Source organism: Magallana gigas, chromosome 4 (assembly GCF_963853765.1).
Source record: "Magallana gigas chromosome 4, xbMagGiga1.1, whole genome shotgun sequence".
NCBI classification, from domain to species: domain Eukaryota; kingdom Metazoa; phylum Mollusca; class Bivalvia; order Ostreida; family Ostreidae; genus Magallana; species Magallana gigas.
The window spans coordinates 3,579,102-3,589,365 of NC_088856.1; the positions used below are offsets into that span (position 1 = coordinate 3,579,102).

At 31.8% G+C, this 10,264-nt stretch overlaps 1 protein-coding gene across 1 annotated transcript; it reads right to left on the minus strand.

The window, feature by feature from the left end:
- Positions 1 to 1,591: 1,591 nt before the first annotated feature.
- On the minus strand, positions 1,592 to 8,094 carry LOC105334345 (uncharacterized). Its single transcript, XM_020069782.3, has 4 exons — positions 7,962 to 8,094; positions 7,693 to 7,810; positions 2,903 to 3,066; positions 1,592 to 2,755 (listed from the first exon to the last, which is right to left on the minus strand). Exons 1-4 carry the CDS (start codon positions 8,011 to 8,013, stop codon positions 2,661 to 2,663), a joined length of 429 nt encoding a protein of 142 aa, XP_019925341.3. The 5' UTR covers positions 8,014 to 8,094; the 3' UTR covers positions 1,592 to 2,660.
- Between the last annotated feature and the right edge of the window lie 2,170 nt (positions 8,095 to 10,264).

The following is a 10,264-nucleotide window of genomic DNA, read 5'->3' on the forward strand; positions in this document are numbered from 1 at the left end:
AATAAAAGTTCACGCTTGTAACTGTTATAGTAGCTCTACCGTTCATACAACCATTTTTTACTTTTGAAGAGAATTTATCACTCTGTAAAACGTATCTTGTGTTTAATTTGGTCAAAATTGCTAACAATATATACAGTACTACCTGTATTATTTTTTATTACCTTGCTGTTATCTGAATTACATTTTTTTTCCTGGTTCATAAGTTTGTTTATTTGTTTATTTTGCATTCTAATTACATATGTTGTACTTATGCCCCGTTCCCTGTTTGTAGGTGTGTAATTAACCATTTTCCTTTATTTTCTCTTTATTCTTTTTTATCTAGTGAAAAAATGACCTATTTTTTAACGCTCGTCTGACGGCAGTTATCGACACAACGACGTCAAAAAAAATAATTATATTTACATTCCCTTACTGATTAAATCAATTATTTACTTAAATTAATCAATGCAAATTCCATATCACGGTGGGCCTATATCAGTAACAGCAAGAACATGCAGCTGTTTTAAATAAACCGGCCTGAACTGGTTATCACATAGGCTATTGATTTGAAATCGCATGAAAATATTATCCATGAAAAATAAGTATTGAAATTTTGCTTATAACAATAAAATAAAATTTCTTGTTGAATAATTGTAAAACATGGTGTTTTCACAACATTCAATGCGCAGTGATAAGTTATTGCAGTTAGAGGCATTTAAACATCACATAATTTAATGGGAAAACACAGCAAAATGTAAATATATTCATTTGTACACGTATCGCAACTCAATGCGATGGAATGAAAACATGTAAAACATGTCTTGGGTCTCAAAAAAGATTGTGCGGTACTAAGAACGTTTATTCAAACCTCAAGGCACCGTAAATTGCGAGTTAAATGTTAGCCATAGGGGAAACAAATAGGAGAGCACTATTAATTAATTTGTATGTTTAGCTCGTTCTTTTTCTCCGGCGCGCATTTGTTCTTATAAAAGCTCGCTTCGCTCGGTATAAATTTTATTTGCAGACAATGCAAGAAGTTAAAAAAAAACCATAAATATAAGCATTAAGTCATGCTTTTTTTAAAGGATAAAGTATCATAACTGCAGCGGTGTATGCATACAAATTTCCATAATGCGCTAACACGCATTACTCAATTTGTATGCACACACCGCTGCAGTTATGAGACTGTATCTTTCAAAAAATCATGATTCAATGCTATAATACCGTCTCGTTCAAAATTATTTATACATCATAGAAATTAATGTAACAATAGTTTTTTTTGCAAATTTATGGAAACACTGTCTACTAGGTTCAAACGTAGCACATTTTTGTACATTCTGATTAAAATACAGATTAGACCTTCATATCTCAACAAGTGTGCATACGTTTTTATTAGGTACAGGTTAGAAGGAAGAAAATGATACCAAGTTTAATCATATCTAGAGCCGCTTAGTAGATGTCCTTTTCAAGTTTATTTGTCAATCATGAAGGTATTTCAAATTGAGAGAATTTCAAACGCACAAGTGCTTCTTAAAGAAGAAATAACTGTTTAAAAGAATTCTAAATCTTCAAAAAATATAAAGAAAGTGTGTTAAATATATTACATGTTCTGTTTCGTTTTGAGTATGGGTATTAGGAAGACGCAAAAGAATGCTTGCATTTCTTTGAAGTACTGATGTAACACAGCTAAATGTGAAGGATAGTTCCAAAATTTATTTTATACACAATATAAACCGGTTTTTTATTGAATACATTTTATTTTGTCGTATTCATGTAGATTTTTATAAAGAGCATCGTTATGGCAAATACAATCGATGCTTATAGTCTTTTTGAGTATGCAACAAAACAGCAGAAAAATTTGCTAACAATTTATACATAGATATCAAGTTAAACACACGTATCTGACGTCATAAACAGGTATGGGACACTTCCATGTTGTAACGCATATTTTATCAAAATAAACCTTAAAACCAAGTTTAATTATAAAAGTAGTTTTTTCCTAATATCCTCACCTATCAGCGTAGCGAAGTACATGGGTAAGATGGTTTTCTTAAAATTTGTAAGTTATGAGTTCGAATCCCACTCGGGGGTTTACATTTTTTACCTCTCCAAATATTTTAAGAATTGAAAATTCTACACCTATGAAAGTATTTCAAAAACAATGTACTTAAATCCACATTATTATCGACAGATGTCCCATATCACCTTAATTTCTTTCAGTCTTGGGAAAAAACTAAATACATTTAAATGATTACATAAAGACAGGATAGTCATCAGTTTACATGTTGTCCACAAGTTTCAAAGATATTAATCACTGACAACAGATTATTGATAAGTTTAGTTTATTATCTAATAATGCTATTATATTTAGTATATAAAGCAATTACTTTTTTCATACAATCATATAACATTTATTTATTTAGGTCCTATGCTATAAAATTTATCTTCAGAAAATTTGATATAGCTCTTTAATCTGTTTTAAAAACACGCGTTGAACAGAAATGATTTGCTCGTATCACAATATACTGAATATACTGAATGTACTGAAAATAAGCACAAAGGTTACACGTTAAAATTAACAGAATTTAGCCTACACAATACTTTGTAGGAACACTTTGATATATATTGTATTCTGCAATATCACACATTGTGTTTTGAATCTACCATCCTTAGGTGAGAAGTTAGTTGGTATTTGGAACCACTTGTGTGCTGGGATAAGCTGGCGCCGGATAAGCTGGCGCCGGATAAGCTGGCTGTGGCAAATGTCCGTATTGATCTGAAATTACAATTATCATGAATAGCTAGATTATTTCTTAATTCTGTTACAATCAAATTTCTTTCGATATTGAGCTGAATTGTCCAATTCCTAATTAATCTGATAGGTTTTTATTTTTGCTTTGAAAAAATAGAGAAACATATTTACTTGAATTGATGTACGACACCGGCATTTGTGAAGGTTGCACTGCTACTTGACGATGGTTAGGTTTGTTGCAAACTTTCTGGACGCAAATGCATACAATGATGATGAAAATAACTAACCCAACAATTGACCCAATCACTGCTCCACCAATTGTGAAAACATCGGAACTGAAAAAAATGATAATGTATATTACAGTCAAAACGGGTCCGGTATTTTAAGATGCAACTGTAGGGTTATGTTAATGTCATGTTATTTTTGTGCGCATTTTCCTATCTTGATTCACTCATTGAGGTCCTATTTGGAGCCATGTTTAAAGTACAACGATGGGAGCTGCCGTTAAAGATGATAATATGATAACAATTTGGCAATAAAATGGCATCATGACGTCAATATTTGGTCTGGTCTGATCATAGTTTCGTTGGTAATTTTAAGAGTATAATTATTCATTTAATTCTACGAAAATTCAACCTTATTTTTTTAAATGATAAAATAATAACCAACTGTTCTTTAAAAGATTGAATGAAATATGGGGTTAATGTACGTTATTATTATTATTATTATTATAACATTTATATAGCGCTAAATATAATAAAAATACTCTAAAGCGCTTTACATAATAAGTTAAAACTACACAATGAGCATACACAAATTTTTACATTATAGATTCAAGAGGAACCGCTGTTAAAATCCATAGTAATCATTAATCGGTTATTGCTTTGATCAATAAATAATGTCATTGAACTTTATGCAAGGTATTTCATAGATATGAAATCAAATATGTATTGTTTAAAGCTTAAAGGTCCGAGATATTGGCTCTATGTTTTATAACATTTATGTAGACCGTTCATCAGTAGAATCGGTCTCCTTTCAAAAATAGAAATATTCGAAGCAAACAAAATAATTTTTGTGTTGCATTAAAAAAACCCACATATTAAATGGTCATACATTATGACGTGTAAACGAAAGGGAGCTCTTGGGTTCATTCAGCTTGAATATCATGCATCGGTTATAATGATATACAAAATTTAGAAATGTCTGTAAAAACAAACGTTCACACTTCCGGGCTTACTTTAGGTTTGTCGAAATTTTTAAAGCTTAAAATTACGCAGAAGTCGTATTACAAACATACCCGCCTCGACAAAGGGGCAGATCTTTATTAATAAGAATTGAAACTTTGTTCATTATTTTTCCTTTTAAATATCCCGTACATGATTGCATTTAACATATGTACTAATCAACATTATCGTTTATAACATACAAAAAGTTTGGTATCGAACCAAGCAGCTTTAATTTTACAGAGCAATAAAAATGATTATTCTTTGCATTTAATAAATCATTCAATTGATAGTATTTATTTTATCCTTTTATTCACATAAATTGTTAATATTTGTATACATTTTATACATTGTTAGCAGACCTTTGTTTGTATTCTTATGAATCAGACATTATTCAAAAACTTGTAGGCTACTTGTAGGCCAGTGAACATGAAATAAATCAAAGTACTGAAGTGCTGACGGGAGTTGATTTTATCGATTATTATTTATCTTAAAATCAACGATATGTTATTTTGCTTGGCAAGTAGTTTATAATCTCTATTTGAATTACGCACATTTTTATAATATGGATTCTCGGACTTTTCCGACAAGAATTTCGAGAAAACCTCTTATCAATCATGTTGTGTTATATCTAAAAATAGAATTGATTACATTAAACTATGTATCGGTATTTGAAATATTTCAAAAAGTGTATGGATCCAACAAATAATGAACTCTAATCTCGTTCAACCAGATGCTTGGCTGTCGCCGTTACTCTCCGACAAGTTAGAGATACCAGGTCACGTGATAGCTTGATGATGCGACCTCTAAATATAGACTGACTCTCTGCTTGTCGGAGATGTACGGAGACAGCCGATGGTTGAACGAGGCTATCGTAGGAAAACATACGACTGCAGAAAACTTCTAAATTGTTCGTACTATTTTTAAAAAATCTGACTATTTCATGTATTTATGAATAAGTTTCCTTAAAAAATGCTTTAGCGTACATTACATCGAATTTATTTATCGATTATTTTCAAGAACTAACTCTTGTCAGCGGTGATGATTTGTGCTTAGGTCCAAACACTGTTTCAGTTTCGGTTTGCCAGAGTAACTGCATAGGAGAGTTGGTTAAAATCAACTCCAAAAATTCCACAGAGTCTGCGTCATCTGTTTCATATTTGGATATTTTACTGGAAATGGACATTAATGGTAACCTAACAACACAACTTTATGATAAGAGAGATGACTTCAACTTTTCTATATTCAACTTTCCTTACTAATGTAGCAATTTACCTTGATCACCTGCATATGGTGTTTTTGTCTCTCAGTTAATTCGAAACGTAAGGGCATGCTCTTCGTATGAACAATTTCTAGGGCGAGACAAGCTACTCAGACAAACTAGTTGATAAAACAGGACTATCAACAGTCTCGTTTGAATCATCTTTTCGTAAGTTCTATGGTCGATACAACGACCTTGTCAGCGAATACAATCTGCCACTGGGTTGTATGCTGACTGAAGTTTTTCATACTCATTCTTAGACCATAATTAATCACCTAATTGTCTACGGGTTTTCCGTTTTTTTCCCGATTACGACAAAGAGCACAAGGCGACTGTGACCGGTCATCAGAGGATGCTCACTCCTCCTAGGCACCTGATCCTACCTTTATCTTTTTGGAGGTCCGTGTTGCTCTGCTTTGAATTTGTATTTCGTTTTATGGATTTTTGAGATGGTTGACGGTTTGTAATTGTCATTTTTGCACATGACTGTATCAGTAATTATAGTACATTCAAAACAACTATATCCTAATTTATTAGATAATACAAATGATAACATGGTCTCAGTGTGTAAATTGTTGAGATTACAAGATACTTTTTAATCGAGATACAGTATTGGTACAAGTGAGCTGAAAATTCTTTGTATCCCTTTTAAATATTCCATTTGGCAAGACCCTGTTAAAAATATTTATTCATAGTCTGTAAAAGAATAAAGTATTTCGACTAAACCTTGCAAACTTCTTTAAGTGCGTTGATATCGACAATACCAATGCCCTTTTGAATAAAAACATTTTTTTGACGATGAATTGGTCCCAAAATCAACGCGCTTTAATTTTTTTAAACTGCATAATTATTCAAAGTGCGTTGATACAATTAAGGTTGTATTGTTCATCAAATTTCCCATCAAGATTAATGCCAAAATGTAATTGACCAGAGTGTCAAAATATAAATAGTTATATAAGGACACTCTTTATTCTCATCGAATTATAATATGTTAACTAATTCTTCTTTGTAATTAACTATTGTGTATTTAATTACAAGGATTAGAATTACATCATTCCGCATCTATGCCGTCTAACTATCAAATAGACACCCATGCAGTGAACAATGTATTCACTGTCAAAAAACACATAAACACCGAGAAGCATTTATTACCATATGAATTACCAGATACAAAACCTGAACCAAGTAAGAATAATAAGAGCCACCTTGTTAATGCCAACACCAAATCTCCCACAGAGAATTAAACTTCCGTCACATCTGCGTTTGTTTCAATCATTTATAGACCTATTTTTGTTGTTGTTTTGTTTTGTTTTGTATTTTTGTTTTTTTTCCTTTTGATTTGTTTGTTTATATTTTTGAATTTGAATTTTTAACACTTAACAATATTGATTTAAATGGTTATTGTTTATTGTTAAATATTACATATGAACTCTTTTATTAAAAAAAGCAAAACTTATAAGTGGGTCATTCAAGATTATTTCGAAATGATTTCAGCAATCTCAGATCAAACGAAGAACAGCATTGGGTGACAACACTTTCTCGGCTATTATGAATATGGACATTTTTGATTGTTTATAAAATATGCTTTTGCTTATTAATTTACTTTATATCAATTAAGATACATCCAAAATAAAATGTTCATACAAACAGTCTAATGTTTGTGGATCAACCGGTGTACATATCAAATAATGCAGACCCGCGTAATTTTTTTTTTAACAAACCCAAATTTTAAAGTAGTCTTTAAAAGATCCAATCTTCTTTAAGGGTCTCTCTGACAAGTTCGAAAATGTTTTCCAGAGCGCTGCAAGGGAAGCTCGAGAAGTTGCAATTGTATAAAAAAAAACAACTTTAATTCGCGTGCGAGAAATTTCCGCGTGTATTTTTTGCTGCGAGCAAGTATTTTCCATGAAGTTGTAATTTAAAAAAATCCCAGGTTGGATAAGGCTTTCTCGCGAAAAGTAGTCGCCGCAAACCACTTTATCTTCGATAAATCGCAAAAAAAATTCGTCGCGAATAATAGTTGGATTACTGTATATAACGTTTCAGAGGGAAAAAATCACAATGTTCTATTTACTAAAATATTTCCTTTGCATTTAATTTTCATGACATCTACCATGAATAATGAAGCATTGATATACATTTCTAAATTAACTGTTAAAATAACTCCAACCTATCATATTTTTTTGAGTGTGTACGTGGTTTTTTAGATTTGTTAAAAGATATTGGTTTTCAAACTTATAGAACAGAACATATGAATTAAAATCAATAATAAATCAATTTTATCCAATGACCCCCCAAAAAACCCAATACAGATATGGTTTTCATATCAAAATGAAAATGATATAATTTATCTAATAAAAACAATGAATTATATTTACTATTAAGAATAAATTTCGTCTACTTAGTACAATAATTCACATTTGTACTCGCTGAGATGTCAGAAGGTAACGTAATACTGTTAAGCTGATCCGACTTACCTGTAGGTAGACTTTTTGCTATAGTAGTAGTAGTAGTAGAAACAATACCGTCTTCTTGTAAAGTAGTAGTCACTGTAGTAATAATAACAATAGGACGCACACTGCACGGGGACTGACACTGTAATATAATATACACAATCAGAAGACGTGAGATCCAATTCAATAATGATTTTAGAAATTTTAAAATTTCTTTTATATCAATTATAAGAAATGTACATTAAATCGATCTTTTTTCATTGTTTTTGTCTTTAAAAAATATGGGTACTTACAAACTGCCAATAAAATGTTCACAGTTGAGATAAAACGTTTAGGATCCGACATCTTAAATTATCTTCTGTCAAAGAAGGGAGCACATACAACCAAACCGCGCACGTAATGTCTTGTATTGTTAAAGATCTGAATTACTGAATTAATTTAACTTATATATACTCTGTGGTATGAATATATAAGTAAGACGATCTCTGCGGCTTATTGGACTAAATCGTGGAGGAAAATCACGGTTCCAACAACAATGATGGAATTGATTATAATGATAATAATGATGATGATGATTGCATTATATTTATGTTATTTTGAATTATGTGCAATTAGAGAAAAAAAAAGTAGAGACGAGCTCGTTGCAAGCAAAAATTAGGTCTTCCGTCGTAGCTGCGTCATACTTGTGACGTAATAAAAAATTGATACCTGACCATGTTACAATATTAGATGTATAAACACTGTGTAAAAACTATACTACATATACTAGCACATGTATATAAGCAAATACAGATCTTTAAAAGTTGTTTATAGTTTGTTTCGCCGCATGTTGTTTTTTGCATTTGCATTTTATTTTGAGAAACTTAATTAATCATCATAATTGACACAATATAGACAGAATATGGACGACGATTATATTCACACAATGGGTATGTCCGGTATGAAGGTAAAAAGACCAAACATTTTACACGCATTTTTTTATTGAACGCAAGCGCCAATGAATCTTTTAGTATAAATGCGGAGATCCTGGAAATTTTACAGGGTGTTTTGAAGAATAATTTTGTTTTTTGAGGGGGGGGGGGGGGAGCATGCAAGGATCAGAAAAATTTCCGGAGGTGGGGATTAAGTGTCTGAAGGTTATTTGAGTTTGCCAGAGGATGTCCGAGGCATATTTTTGTTAGGGTTAGGGTTGGGATGGGGCCTGGAACCCTCCCCCTTCTCTTCTAGATCCGCGCATGGGGAAGACCGATGCCGGTAGCTTTACGGTTATTTTAACCATTTTTATATAATTAATCATTTTCATTATTATCAAAATTCCAATATTACCATTAAACGCAGTTAAAACTTAAAATACGAACAATTTAGTCTCGGTGAGTATTCGGCCAACATGCGTCCGCGTACGAAAGAAATGGCGATATTCAAGAAATTTGGGTGGACGATCTGAGTCCTAGGTCGTCTATCCGATTGTTTTTCAGACAAATAACTACAGACCTGCAGTTAGAGATTGCCAAACTCTTATTGATTATGTCAATTTATTTCGTCTCAGAGAATCATTGTTTTTTAATCAATAAAGTTTTACCTTTAAAAAAAAGAAAGAAATTGGGCACAATTTTCAATGTTAGCATTTTACAATTTAAAGGTCTAATAAAATGTTGTGTGAAGTTTCAAGATACTACTCTTCATTGCTTTATCCGAAATATTTTTCTTTAATGCGTTAATAAAATCGCTGATCAGCAAGGGGTTCTATGTCGTGCAAGCACCTACTTAATAGATTGTTACACAGGTCTACAACGATGACAAATATCGAAAAGGCAATATTATGGGTGAAGGATAAACGTACATGTAGTTTGATTTTTAGGTTTATTTTGATAATTATATTTATCTGGATCATTTTTGTTTGTTGGTTGGTTTTGTTTATTGAAAAGGGGAATAAAGAAAATGAGTAATGTCCAATATGAAGTCAAGCATATATTTTCATATTATCATTGACTTAAAGCAAGTTGGAAAAAATAAATATTGTATCAAGCAGTTGATTATTATGCGCAGATCATGCAATCCTCTATGGTTTTCACAACTACATAAATCAGTTACTACACGTACTTACTTACGGAGAAATACATTTCCAAAGAGATGATATCGGTAGCATATAGTTAACAGTTAAGATCCAGATTGTCTTCTGGACATGCGCGCACGTGTGTAATACTGGGGGTGGGGGGGGGGGGGGGGTGGGTGTCATCGCAACAAGATTGTGTACTTGCGTACTATAATGTACATTGTTAATCAATAATTGATGTTGAATTATAATTAACAAACAAAATCATAAATTTATAATAACATGCAGTCCGGAAAGTTAACCGGAAGAACTAATATGCCAGGGAGTTTTGTTTTCTCTATCTGCTGGACGATTTCATTTGTCTTAAATCATTAAGGTGTAAGGATGCCCGCCTACTAAATACACATGCTCACGCGTCAACTGATTAAAAATGACTGTATTTTGGATTAATGAAACGTTCTAAAACATTCGATCTGATTTATCGTTATTAACAATTCAAAACTTTCAACGATTAAATTGGTTTTTATACCTACCCCGACCCTC

Bases quoted from the DNA above. Each gene is read 5' to 3' on its own strand.
- LOC105334345 (XM_020069782.3), bottom strand. From the start codon at position 8,013: ATGTCGGATCCTAAACGTTTTATCTCAACTGTGAACATTTTATTGGCA. The intron at 7,811-7,961 runs GTAAGTACCCAT...ATTATATTACAG, and splicing joins GAACATTTTATTGGCAGTTT to TGTCAGTCCCCGTGCAGTGT. The intron at 3,067-7,692 runs GTAAGTCGGATC...CATTTTTTTCAG, and splicing joins AGCAAAAAGTCTACCTACAG to TTCCGATGTTTTCACAATTG.